Genomic DNA, 14,314 nt, shown 5'->3' on the forward strand with positions numbered 1-14,314 from the left:
TTAAAATGCATGTCTAGGAGCCTAGTCAACTTTAGGGTGTGTATTTTGAGTATGTCTAGGACGGAGTTAGAGGCTTGACCTCCTCTAATTTCTAAGCTAGAAACCTTCAATTTCGTATTCGAGGGGTTATAAGCATGGTGATTTACACCCGTTGCGTGATTGCGCGGGCGGGTCGCTTAGTAGTCTAATTCCTCGAACTCTAGGTCTCTTGATGTGAATTAGTGACTCTTGAACCGGCTCTAATTCATGTCAAGTGAGTTCCTACGGCCCTTGAACCGGAGTAGGAATACCATGAAAGAGAATTTCGGTCCTTGAGCCTTGAACCGCCTTGGATACGACTACCGCCAAAGTAGAAGATTTGCATCTACATTATATTAGCTTCCGACACATAGAATTTGGGTGAAGGAACCTCCCTAGCACCCGACATTCCCATCTATTTGGTTTACACTTTTATTAATTTCTTTGCATTTTTATTAATTGCTTTACATTTCATTACTTTTTGTTAACCTAAAATCAACTCTCAAAATATTGAATTTCTACCTCATTGTAAATAGTCACCACTAGGCTCTTAGTTTTGATTAGGCTTTGGTGAAAACCAAAGCCGAGCATTGCTAAGGCTTGGTGCCTTAGAATAGCATTTTTATTTATTTTATTTTTCTTTTCTTTGTTTGCTAAGTGTCTTTATTTCCGATTACCCAAGGATTGTGGGTTAGCCACTAATCCCCGTGGTACGATAAACTTTGGGCATAATACTTCCCTATCTTGACAATGATACGTACGCTTGCGTAAATGTGTATCCAAGTCAATGGCGCCGTTGCCGGGGATTAGGGTTTAATAGCCTTAATCCCTTGGTGAATCGGTTCTTTAGGTCACTTTAGCATATTTTTGTTTCTTAGTTATTAAAAAAAAAAAAAAAAAAAAAAAGAGAAAGTTGTTAGTTTAATTAATTTAGTTTTATTGTTTTGTGTGCTTAGTTTTATATTTTGTTTTTAATTTTTGGTTACTAATATCATTTTGGGAATCCATAGGTACTTATTTTCTTATCATATTGAGCTATGGATCGATGGAACTATGGATGGGATGATCCGAGGGGATATGAGCAAGAAAGTTTCTATGGTGGAGGTCATCAAGTGTGGAATTCTCATGCGGTCGGTTCTATGTCCTCTTGCAATGAAACTTGTGCTTTGTGTAATTCTCCATGGCATTCACGTTTTGAGTGCTCTTTGAGATTTGAATGCCCAAATTTTATGCAAGAGTGTGAGTACATGTATCAAGAGACATGAAAATAAATTAATTACATATTAATTGACTTAAGGATTAGCTTAATTCTAGTATTTAGAGTGCAATTACGCGCATAAAAATGCGTGTAATCACACCCCCACACTTGAACTTTGCTTGTCCTCAAGCAAACTAAAATGAAATCTAATCCGAAAATCTACTAACTCACAAACATAAAGAAAGTGTAGTATTAGCCTTTCCAACCATGACCCTCGGAGAACTAATTATGTACATGACTATGAAGTAGACGTAAGCACAACATAAGATTTTTGAATTTATAAGGCAATTAAGATGCACATGTGAGAAATGCTCAAGTATATGCATGTGTTGACCATGTGTCAAATCAATCCACCACAATCAAATAGGCATATAAAAGACCCGATACAACCTACTAAACTCACAAATGTTCACTAAATATTACCGCTCAAGTGTTTAGGGGTTATATGTGTTTCACTCAAAAGCAATTTCACAACATGCGCCTCCATATGGTTGCTCTTCGATCTCATCTCCGCTAGGTAACCCACAACATTCAAGATCAAGAGGTCATTTATTTGGTTGCAATCAGTGGCGGAACCACTATTCGGTCCGCAGGGGTCCGGACCCCCCTCAGCAATTAAACTAATAAGCTAATTAATGAAGGGTTTATATACAATCATGTATAACTCTCACACTTTTAGCCAAATGGACCCCCCCCTCTAGCCTTCTCACGTAGATTATAGTCTGCACCATGCGGACAACTAATCCAAGATGATGAGAGAGAAATGTTAACTAAATCTCGTAATTATGTATTTATGTATTTGTCAAAAAATACTTTTCATTAAGTATTTATTGAAATTTAAAAGGACTTGTTTAGTGAGATTAAATCACATATAAGGAAAAATAGATAGAAAATGTATAAGAATGGACCTTGCATTAAGTGTTAAGACGACATTAATTTTTTCTACATTACATATATATGATTTATTGTCTTAACGAGATTATTGTGTATATATATTGTCGAGTACTTAACTTTGATTAGTAAGTTGCACCAATTTTTTTGTTTGGTAATAAGTCTACATTATTCTGGACCCCCCCAAGCTACAAATCCTGGTTCCGCCCCTGGTTGTAATGGGGCTAAGGGCAAGTGGCTAATAGAAATGAAGGATAGGGAAAGACAAAGTCCATGGAAATCGGTTAAGCAACTCTCTCTTGTAGAGATATATGACTTTTGCTTTCGAATGCTAAGTCACTCACTCTAAAACCCAATATACAACCCACACTATACTAAGTAATACTTTTTTTTTTTTTCTTTTCTTTTCTTCACACAACTTACTTTTTTTTTTCTTCTACTTTTCTTTTCCTTGAGCTTTCTTTTATTTTCACAACCTTTTTTTTTTTTTTTTTGAGAACTTTCTTTTCTATACAAAATCACTCACCCCCACACTTATTCTTTTGTAACCTCACACTTTTGACTTTTCTTTTCTTTTAAGCACTCAAACATAAAGTCATTCTCTCGAATCGCTTCACCAACTACCATGGAAGGGTAGGATAAAAGTGTATAGGCTAGGTAGGAATTTGTGGTGCGAATGAACAAAAAGGCTAACAATATATATAGGCTCAAAGTGGCAATCTAGTGGTAAATATCTTTGGGCACATGCTTCTTTGACCATGGTGGTATATAGTCCTAATGTCTCAATCCTTTCTATCATGTCACAAGCTAAAAGTAGCCTCGAGAGGTCTCAAGCAAGTTCTAGATACGCAATGTCATGAAATTGTACACACATGAAAGAATAAGTGAATGAACGATGCATACACTACAGATATTAGTCTCAAAAGCTCACAAATAAGACATGCAAGTTAATCGAATAATCTATATGCTTTTCTAACTATGATGAACGAACCTAACCATAGGCTATGTGCACACATATAGTCAAGCATAGATCACATATGCACTCAATAGTCTATTCACAATCATAACAAGTTAAGTCCATGGCTCGTCATTGGGGTTGGAAAAGACATTAACCACTAAAATATAATTACATACAGCTAATCTAATTTATTTATTTTTGGCGTTCGAGCCCTCACCCCCACACTTAAAACCAACATTGTCCTCAATGTTGTAAAGTGAGCTCGAAAGCTAAAATCCATGTCGGATTTAGGCATGAGAGTGAAGTCCCGGTGAAAGCACAAAAATTTAACTAAGAAAATAAAAATCTAAATGCGGAGAAAAGATATGGAAAACCCCCTTTTTTTTTTTGACCTCCATTGCTCGCGACCTTCGAAGAAGACAAATATGAGACACCAACCTCAAGGCACAAGGCCTTGACTTCCTTAACGTATGCTCCAAACTAGCTCTAGGTGCTCATGAAAAGATTGACTCCATTTGGAACATAAATGTCCTTGAGCAATGCGTCACAAATAGCCCATCAAAGGATAAGGACAAACATCCTCCATTAAAATCATAGGCTTGGCCACCTCCAACACACCTCACAACAGCTCATAGATTACCCTCCAAAGATGAAATGAAGTGCAAAGAAGTCCAACCAACCCAAGTGAACACAAACTAGTGAGTGCAGAAAACTTCCAGCAATGACCTCTATGTCTTCAAATGCCCATATCTCATACTCAGAAAAAGACAAAGAAGTAAGACTACTTGGAATGGAAAGTAGACTCAGAGAGCTTTCCATCCATATAAGATAAGCCACCTATCTCCAACTGAGATGAAAACAAAAGCTGGTCAAAATTGCTGATCTGTCATGAAGACTCCTGCTGACCCTCAGTCACCAAAACTGCAATAAGTCGGGCTCCAGAGGTGCAAAGAGGGTGAGACCAAAAATATATGAAACTAGACTCATAAGGCTACCTTATATCAAAATTTCACTGGAAAAATATATCTGAGTCAAGAATAGTTGGCCTCCAAACTCACTGATCTGTTCTGCAGTTTCTGCTGTGCCCTGTTTCTGACCTCTGTCACTTGGAACTTTAAATCCGAAGTTAGGAAGGTTTAGATCAAAAACTGTTTCTCCTGTATATAGAGGACATGTGAAGTCACATCTCTGAAAAATTTTAGCTCCAAATTGCTTGGGATATAGAAGGTGTAGCTTCCCAAAGTCAATCTACAGTAGCTGTCTCTGTTCTGACCTCCTTGCATTGACCATTAAGTAACTTGAGTTCCAGTGACTCAACAAGGCTGAAATTTTGGCACTAGAGATTAGACATATAGAGGAATAGCTCCAGAGAATTTAAGGTCAAAATAGCATGTATAATGGAGGCTATAGTCACCCAAAATCAACCGAATATTCGGGACAGAAACTGCTCACTACCAAATTAATTCTCCTTCACATTTCCAACTCCGGTCACCTCCCTTCCTCCCAAAAAGATGGCTAAATAGCCTTATTGATGCAAAATAAACCAGGAAATTTCAAAAACACCTAGGGTTGCCTCCCTAGAAGCGCTTGTTTTTAAAGACCCCAAGCCGGTCTATACAACATGATCTTTGTCAAGGTGGATACTTCTCAAGTACGACCACCCTATTGTCTGGGGCTAAGGGACTCTTCGATGTGTCATAGAGACAAGACCAAGAGCTACATAAGAATACTCCATTTGGTGGCCAAAAGTATAGCTTCTTAATCTTCCTCTTCTTCTCAATTTTTCTTCTAGGAGCTATCCTTGCCTTCTCCTTCTCAAGTGGTGTAGAAATGATGCCCATAGGAACAATAGGTGGTAGAAGCTCTTGAGAGTGATGGGAAAGGGTGAGTGCAAGTGCTTCATTTCCTTTCCAATCCATCACCTCATTGTAGAAACATTGACCACTTAATGGTGGATTGAGAGGTAAAAGTACCTTGATCTCAATCTTTCCATTAAGAACATAAGTGTTCAATGTCCTACTCTCCACCTTGGGAAACTCATGATGGATCTCCTTGGATGTAGGCGAAGAGAAAGTCATTGGCTCTTCAACTTCTTCATCACAAGGTAGTGAATGACTCTCTTCCGCTATGGAAATATCGACCTCAATGAATAAGGGATTATGGTATATGACTTGAAGCTCCGCATCCTCCTCGATGAACAAGGGATTATGGTGTATAATTTCAAACTCCGCATCCTCCTCACTAGACAAGTCATCCTCTTCTTCGGAATCATCTTCAAGTATCTCCCCTTCATTTGGAAGCTTAGATTGTACCCATTCCTCCGAAGTGTAGTCTCTCACCTCACTTGCATTGAAACTTTCATAACCAAGTTCAATTTCTTGTACATCAACATCACTATCATCATTTTCAACTTGCATAAAGGATTCTTGCTCAAGATGCTCGATATACACTTCTTCTCTTGAAATAGGCTCCACTTGGTCAAAGAAAGATTCATGCTCATAAATGGTGAAGGGTGGCTCTTGTGCGAGACTAGCCTCAAGTTGCTCATTGGTATGTATAAGTATTTCTTGAGAAGCTTGCAATCGAGCTTGGGACGCTTCCAATTGAGCTAGTAATTCTTCAAGAGAATGCTTCTTAGACTCAAACGCTTGCTCATGAGGATATGCTTCCGGCACCATGGTCTCTTGTGAAATCCTAACTTGAGAGGCTTGTAAAAGATCTCGGGAGGCTTGCAATTGAGCTAGTAGTCCTTCAACGAATTCCTTCCTAGGCTCATAAGCTTCATCTTTTGGATATGCATCGGGTACAAATGTCTCTTGATACATGTACTCACACTCTTGCATAAAATTTGGGCATTCAAATCTCAAAGAGCACTCAAAACGTGAATGCCATGGAGAATTACACAAAGCACAAGTTTCATTGCAAGAGGACATAGAACCGACCGCATGAGAATTCCACACTTGATGACCTCCACCATAGAAACTTTCTTGCTCATATCCCCTCGGATCATCCCATCCATAGTTCCATCGATCCATAGCTCAATATGATAAGAAAATAAGTACCTATGGATTCCCAAAATGATATTAGTAACCAAAAATTAAAAACAAAATATAAAACTAAGCACACAAAACAATAAAACTAAATTAATTAAACTAACAACTTTCTCTTTTTTTTTTTTTTTTTTTTTTTTTTAATAACAAAGAAACAAAAATATGCTAAAGTGACCTAAAGAACCGATTCACCAAGGATTAAGGCTATTAAACCCTAATCCCCGGCAACGGCGCCATTGACTTGGATACACATTTACGCAAGCGTACGTATCATTGTCAAGATAGGGAAGTATTATGCCCAAAGTTTATCGTACCACGGGGATTAGTGGCTAACCCACAATCCTTGGGTAATCGGAAATAAAGACACTTAGCAAACAAAGAAAAGAAAAATAAAATAAATAAAAATGCTATTCTAAGGCACCAAGCCTTAGCAATGCTCGCTTTGGTTTTCACCAAAGCCTAATCAAAATTAAGAGCCTAGTGGTGACTATTTACAATGAGGTAGAAATTCAATATTTTGAGAGTTGATTTTAGGTTAACAAAAAGTAATGAAATGTAAAAGCAATTAATAAAAATGCAAAGAAATTAATAAAAGTGTAAACCAAATAGATGGGAATGTCGGGTGCTAGGGAGGTTCCTTCACCCAAATTCTATGTGTCGGAAGCTAATATAATGTAGATGCAAATCTTCTACTTTGGCGGTAGTCGTATCCAAGGCGGTTCAAGGCTCAAGGACCGAAATTCTCTTTCATGGTATTCCTACTCCGGTTCAAGGGCCGTAGGAACTCACTTGACATGAATTAGAGCCGGTTCAAGAGTCACTAATTCACATCAAGAGACCTAGAGTTCGAGGAATTAGACTACTAAGCGACCCGCCCGCGCAATCACGCAACGGGTGTAAATCACCATGCTTATAACCCCTCGAATACGAAATTGAAGGTTTCTAGCTTAGAAATTAGAGGAGGTCAAGCCTCTAACTCCGTCCTAGACATACTCAAAATACACACCTAAAGTTGACTAGGCTCCTAGACATGCATTTTAACCCAACAAAAATAGATATAAGGCATCCATCATATGAAAATTGCATCATTACATTAAAATAAGCATCTTTTACACAAAATTTGGGTTAGGGACACAACCCTAAACCCCAACAAGGAAATTACTCACAACCCATAATTATGAACATCAAAGATACAAAATTCAAAGGGAAAAGAGTATAGAAGTGTAGGAGAAAACAAGATTAATCACAAATAGCTAAAAAGCTAGCATGACTAGTCTTGAATTACAACTCCCACAATTACCCAAGTTTTGAATCTTGTAGAGGTAGATGCCTTTGATGAATCCTTGAAGTTTTAGGTGAGTAATTCTTCAATTCTCTAAAATAAAACTAACAAAAATCTGGAAAATAGTGAAGGAGGGGAGGAAGGGCAGCAGCCCTCCCCAAGCTGCGGCTGTTCCGTGTTGTCTCTCCGTAGGGTTCTCTCCAGAGAATAAGATGAAGAGGGTATTTATATTAATTGTCGTGGCCACTGCTTGAGATAGAAGAGAAAAGGATAAGGGGTCTGGGACGATGCGGTGCGTTTTCAAAGTCAAGACAAAGGAAGAAAAAATGCTTCTGATCGCATCCCACGTGATTAGTCTTTGCATAATTTGAATGCTCAATGCCACATGTCAGCTCCTAATTGGTCATACCAATTAATGGTACCAAACGTGCATGCATGTTGAATTAAGTAGCTAATTAACCAATACTTCATTGATTAATTAAACCATGCTTAATTGGTTAATTAAGGCATCCATAATTTTGTCCTTTTGTCGAAAGTCACGAATTGCTCTCATTTTCGCGTAATTTCTTCTCGTTTCCGCAACTTCACTTATTTCCTACAAAATAAATGAAAATAAATTAATTACATATTAATTGACTTAAGGATTAGCTTAATTCTAGTATTTAGAGTGCAATTACGCGCATAAAAATGCGTGTAATCACATAGCCAGATCGAGAATGCATGAAATGCCATGCTTTTCGAGGCTGATTCCACCATTGGCCAAGCCCCCCGCAATTATGTTACTGAATGTAACAATGCTAGGTGAGAAAGTCCATGTTCTTTTGAATAAATCTCAAACTATTTTCAAAGTACTTAACAATAGCCATCATAGAACAAAGTAATAATCACTGCAGCAAGATAAAGCAAACACAAACAAAAAATGACATCTCTGTCCCAACGTGAAAATGTTTCAATTTCCTAATGTTTTTCAGAGTGCAGGATTTCTATAGAACCATAAGCAGAAGCAAAGAACTTACATGCTCTTAATATCAGGATGTCCTCCATTTGTTTCCCCTTCACCTATTACATCCCTACCATTAGAAAAACAAACACAGATATAACAATGCAACACGAATTACATTACACAAAATAAGAACAATGAAACCTAACGAAGGGAAGCAAGAACTGATTATTTATCTCAAGTTCCCATAACTAAATCATTTTCATTTTCGATGAGCATGAAATTTGCAATACCTCAATTGTCATATACATGAAGTCCACACTGCTAATTGAATACAACTACGAATTCTGACACCATATGCAATAAATTCATATAAATTTTCAATGCTAATTAGAATACAAATTCACTCCTTCAAACTTTTTGAGCAACAAAACAATCAATTATATATAATTATAACATAGAGATAGATTTGTGTATATCGAAACTCTACACTTTCGATAGATTTGGATTACCTCCTTTGGTAATGCAAAGGCCGAACTGGAGCACAATTCTACAGAGGTCGCAGCCGATGCAGGGCCTCGTCAAGGCAATTGACCTTGACAATGATCGGGTCGCCGGGATTCTTGCCTTGTTGAACTATAGTGACGTTGTCATTGGGAATGCCTTCAAAAGAGAATCAGGAACCATCGGAGGAGGGATGGAATCAAGCAATTTTGGAACGGAATCAGGCGTATCCCTTGTCGAATCCGAAGAGAAAGTCGGGGTTGATGGAGGAGGCAGAGGTCGAAGCGGTGGGAGAAAAGCCTTCTGGTGACTGGATCTGAACGGAATTCGAGGGGTCGACGAGGAGGAAGAGGAAGAGGCAGAGGCGCAGTAGAGTTCGGTGCTGAGGGAGGAGAGGTGTAGGTGCTCGAGGTTTTTGCAGAGGGAGGAGAGCTTGTGTGACAATTAAAGTTTCAACTTTTTGAGATTGGCTTTTTCTTCTACAAGGAGGGAAGTTTAAGTTTTCAGCCTTTTTGGCACACAGCAATTGCAGACAACAGCACACCCAATTTTTTTTTTTTTAATCAAAAAGTAAGAATTTTACGACGTACATAGCAATACGTCTTAATTTTTTTTTAAAAGTGCATGTTTTACGGGCTGCATTTAAAACCCGTCGTTATTGATACTCATTCACGGCAAACATTTGATGCACGCAGTAAATTTCGCGTTGTGAAAATTCAGTTTTCCTGTAGTGCCATTATAATATTAGGTTTCTTCGCACGTCCGTTAGCTATGTCTTGGCTATCTCAGCCCGAGATACCTAAGCTCAAAGATTGTGCCACAAATCATGGCCACGTCATAAGTAATGTGTACATTGCCAACACCACCACTATCTTGTTGGCTAGAGGATTATATATATATATATATATACAGCCCTTCTTGGCTGCGGACGTCCGTTCTTAAGCTAAGGAACGAATTTCCAGTTTTGACCCACTTTTCGATCACATTTTCACATCTTAACCGTTCAGTTTTTAGGTATATATGAGTAGATCACTTTTGCAAATTTTCAGCCAAATTGATGATCGTTAAGGCATCCAAAACTGCAATTTACCATTATAAACACGAACGGTTTCGGTTCATTCGTGTAAATTGCAGTTTTGGATGCCCTAACGATCATCAATTTGGCTGAAAATTTGTAGAGATGATCTATACATTAGAACCTAAAAACTGAACGGTTAAGATGTGAAAATATGATCGAAAAGTAGGTCAAATATGGAAATCCGTACCTTTTGCTTATGTACGGATATCCGCACCTAAGCAAAGTTATATATATATATATATATATATATATATATATATATATATATATATATATATATATATATATATATATATATAGTGTTCTCACAACACAAAATTTCAGTCTGTAAACAATAAAAACTAGTACCATACTCTGGTACACATCATACAAACATCGAGTTCCTTTTGAAACATAAGCAACATACACTACTACAATAAGTTAATCAGACGACAGGTATTTGGAGTTGTGTGATGACCAGCCTCACTGTGGTCTAAACGAGTGTTGTGTGATTGAAAAATCACACAACGGTGATTTCACCGTTGTCCAATTTTCATTTCCTCAATAGATAATTATTTCCGTTGTGCGAATTCTGAGCAGGCATGTGCCTAGCATGGCATGCGCGGGGATGCCTCGGCATTGACATGGCCATTCACACAACAGAAAATGAAATTTAGCTGTTGTCTGAGATTCATAACACACAACAACTATATTGTTTATTTGTTGTCTGAGATTCATAATACACAACAGATATAATTTTTTCTTTGTTGTCTGAGATAAGTAACAGACAACTCAATGAAATGATATTTGTTGTCTGTTGATTGATGCAGACAACAGGAATAATTTTATTTCTGTTGTGTGTTATGAATCTCACACAACAGAATTTTGTTATTTTATGTTGTTGGTTGTTAGTTCACACAACAGCTATATTCTCTTAGCTGTGGTGTGAATATTGTAATCGAATTTGCTAACATCCAGTAACTGTTGTAGGAGAAGGCTTAATTTTGAACTCTTTTACAGTCATACAACACATTATTCTACATTGTGTTGTATGACTGAACCTTGGACAACAAGAAGAATATTCACAGAAATTTTGCTTGATATATTACCATATAAACAGTACTATAATCCATATAATTCAAGTACCATTATTCAAACATCTATACATTCAAGTAACTAGATAATGTACCAAACAAGAGCATTCCTAGCTATACATGAACAAAAAACATTCGTATTCTCAATGGTTCTTATCCTTCAGCTGCCTTTGGCTTCAATAAAACCTGGAAGGACCTGCTCCAATTGCTTTATACTTTTTGCAGATTTAGGATCATCAGGAAGGAGATCAACTTCCTTCACTGCACACAAGGCCCCAGTTTCTTTGCAATATATTTAGAAGAAGTAATCAGCAGACCTCAATCTGTGAATAGAATTAAGCTCAACAAATATATAGCTCGATGATCTCCTGAGCTGCCATCATATTCTCTTCTCTAATAATATGCTCTACCTAAAATACATATAGCAAATAATTACTAACCAAAAACTAAGAACTTGTTCTCGATACTGTGCGAGTAAATTAACCCCAATGAAAAAAGAGAGATTGCCCGAATCCAAGCTGTAGCTTCCTAGCCAGTCTCAACAAGCTTGGCAATGTCACAGAGCATATTAGGAAGACACTTTCTTTGTGGCAGTGTCAAATAACTCCAAAACTCAAGCCATCAAACACCAAACTCAACCAATTAGTTAACACTTCAAAAGCTTTAACAGAATCTAAATAAGCCAAAGTAAAACCAACAAGAAAAAATAAAAACTGAGAGAAGTATAACAAAGTCACTCACAATAGTAAAACTCAACTTAACAAAGTCACTTAACAAATTCAACTTGTATAAAACTCTAGTAAGAAAACAAGGGGAGTTCTCAATTTCAAAGAAAATAATGACAACTAGCACATTCTTCCAAACTAACAAACAAAAAATAGCTCTCTGAAATTTGTAGCACAGTTGATTATTAGAGGGTGGATACACACATGCAACTTTGTTTTGCATAAATAATACAGAGTGAAGCAAGCCTACCTTTGCAGTCAAGTTTGACACAACCATATGGAACTTTTCTCTGGTTTTTGTACCTGCAGCCTGCCCTGCCTTTGCCACCTTGCTAAAAGCACCATTGAACCAAGCTGCTCCCACAGTCACATACCTATCAGCACCAAATGAGAATTGTCAGCTAAAATTTGTTTCTTACATTCATCTAAATTAAGCTGGAGTAAAACAACTCTTGAGAGGTCATCAACTCTGCCTTTGTTTAACCACAAATCTCTTTATCATATCTTTTTATATCTACATTACTCTTTCTAGAGTAGATAACCCATATGAGCAGGCCACTACCTAGAAACACCAAACAGGTACAGGCATTATGATTTTAGGGTAGATAGAATATTATAAACGTCTTATACAACTATACATGTAACTTTAGTAGAAAAGAAAATCAAGTTGAAGAATCTACGAAAAGAAACATCAAAGAACTAAAAGGGTACAGCCTTGTGAGTGTGTAACGATGCTTGGGGTAAAGATCCTACTATATGCATGTCCAAGATGTATACGCTAAAAGCGACCTTTATTTTTGAACTTTTTTTTCTGGGAGTACATTGATGTCTAAAGAATGTGGTATGGCTTCCTACTAAATAAACTACCAAGTGGCCTAGAAACATCAGTATAAAATATCTCCAACGGATCCCCATGAAAATAGTCTACAAATAGATTCTTATCCTGATTTACAAACAATTATGCACTATCAGCATTGTTTTTATGCAAGTTATGCAATAATTTACATGCTAATGAGCAAAAAACCCAAACCAAAATTGGAGGATCATATTTTCTTGGGCTCATTTCACATACCTGCTAGTTTTGACAGTTGATCCAGTATCATTTAATTTTCTCTCTGCTGCAAATATTGCTGCCATTGTTTTATCTGAGACCTGAAGTCTTTGATCAACAGACTTCACTTTCTCGTTAACCACTGAAAGGCCTACTGTCAATTTCTCTGTGAGCCCCACTCTCTTGTCAAAGGAAGTTACTTTCTCAGATGCACTTTCTCTCAACCGATGCTTTTCATCAAATGCTTTAGCCTTGTTCACGGCATCTTGTCCAATTGCTGAACCTTTTGCAAACATACTAGACACTACATCTTGAGCTCTATTTACATACACCCTTCCATTGTTAGGAGAGCCATCTTTATCCTGTAAACAAAAACACATTACCCTAAGCCCGTTTTGGAATTTTAAAGGGAAATAGCGAGACAATTACTGAGCACTTAAAAGAAATTTTTTTTTGTCATAGTTTATTTAGGTACGTACATCATCTCTGGGATCACTAACTGATATATTTCTAGGTAATTTATTGTACAAAACTTGTTTCCATTTCCCGGCAAAATCTCACACAGTAAAAAAGTACTTAATGAGTTAATTCCCTGTATATGATTTGTTTTCAACAAGTTACAATTCTTGAAAGTGTTATATGTGTGGTGGTGTTATTAGCTACCTCAGCATTTGGTGAAACACTTTCAGCAGGGGCAGCACAAACACTTTCCACCAATTGCTATGCCTGCAAATATTGCACTAATAAACTGCAAGTTTTGGCCAAAGGAAGGAAACAACAAATTGAGGACAACTTTCAAGGAAACTTACCGGCATCTCATTAATTGGTACATAATTTTCAACAGGAGATATAGTCACAATATAATCAACCATTGTTGCTCCCTGCAATCCAAAACACAAGTTTTTTTTTTTTTTCAATATCTACAGCCAAACAGAAGAAGATGCATGATGACTCCCAAACACAAAATCAAAACCCCAGAAAAAACTTTTAAAAAGTTAAATAAGTAAAGAGTAAAGACATAAACATTTTTATGAATAGAATAGAATTACTAGGCACACTGACTTCAATTCCAAGAGAGAAGAGAGCAATTTGAGTACATACCGATAACAAGAGTGCGATTTCAAGAGCTTTGGCATCCTTGAACGTAACAAATGCAGTCTTTGACTGCGCAGGATCACTGCACATTGCACATTGCACACACAACCAACCAGTTCAATATCAAAATTACCAAAACCCAACCAACATTCACACTCGACAGTACATCAAGATACATGATAAAAAATTTGAAGAATCAAGAAACTTGGAGTTGGTAATATTAAACAAGTTAATTATTTATCCATACATTCCATTTCGCTCTTTTGACTTTTTTTTTCTTTCCTTTCAAAATTACTAGCAAAGTAAGAAATAAAAATTCTTCAGGTAGGTTTTCATTGGCAGGCAAACAGAATGAGAACTAAAGTTTATGTATATAAAATGAAAACGCATT

The 14,314-nt window shown here is 37.0% G+C and overlaps 1 protein-coding gene and 1 long non-coding RNA gene across 2 annotated transcripts; both read right to left on the bottom strand.

The window, feature by feature from the left end:
- Positions 1 to 7,247: 7,247 nt before the first annotated feature.
- LOC133707780 (uncharacterized) lies at positions 7,248 to 9,449 on the bottom strand. Its single transcript, XR_009845275.1, has 3 exons — positions 8,910 to 9,449; positions 8,474 to 8,527; positions 7,248 to 8,052 (listed from the first exon to the last, which is right to left on the bottom strand). It is a non-coding gene; the product is annotated as an uncharacterized LOC133707780 (long non-coding RNA).
- A 1,944-nt stretch (positions 9,450 to 11,393) lies between these two features.
- On the bottom strand, positions 11,394 to 14,053 carry LOC133711830 (binding partner of ACD11 1-like). Its single transcript, XM_062137916.1, has 6 exons — positions 13,891 to 14,053; positions 13,638 to 13,709; positions 13,492 to 13,548; positions 12,850 to 13,190; positions 12,028 to 12,151; positions 11,394 to 11,462 (listed from the first exon to the last, which is right to left on the bottom strand). The coding sequence occupies exons 1-6, from the start codon at positions 14,011 to 14,013 to the stop codon at positions 11,394 to 11,396; spliced, it is 786 nt and encodes a 261-aa protein (XP_061993900.1). The 5' UTR covers positions 14,014 to 14,053.
- Between the last annotated feature and the right edge of the window lie 261 nt (positions 14,054 to 14,314).

Source organism: Rosa rugosa, chromosome 5, assembly GCF_958449725.1.
Source record: "Rosa rugosa chromosome 5, drRosRugo1.1, whole genome shotgun sequence".
NCBI lineage: Eukaryota > Viridiplantae > Streptophyta > Magnoliopsida > Rosales > Rosaceae > Rosa > Rosa rugosa.

Excerpts from the sequence above, each read along its gene's own strand:
- LOC133711830 (XM_062137916.1), bottom strand. The coding sequence starts at position 14,013 with ATGTGCAGTGATCCTGCGCAGTCAAAGACTGCATTTGTTACGTTCAAG. Across the intron at positions 12,152-12,849 it reads TCAACTGTCAAAACTAGCAG|GTATGTGACTGTGGGAGCAG; the intron begins GTATGTGAAATG and ends TGGTGCTGATAG. Across the intron at positions 11,463-12,027 it reads TGTCAAACTTGACTGCAAAG|GTAGAGCATATTATTAGAGA; the intron begins GTAGGCTTGCTT and ends TATGTATTTTAG.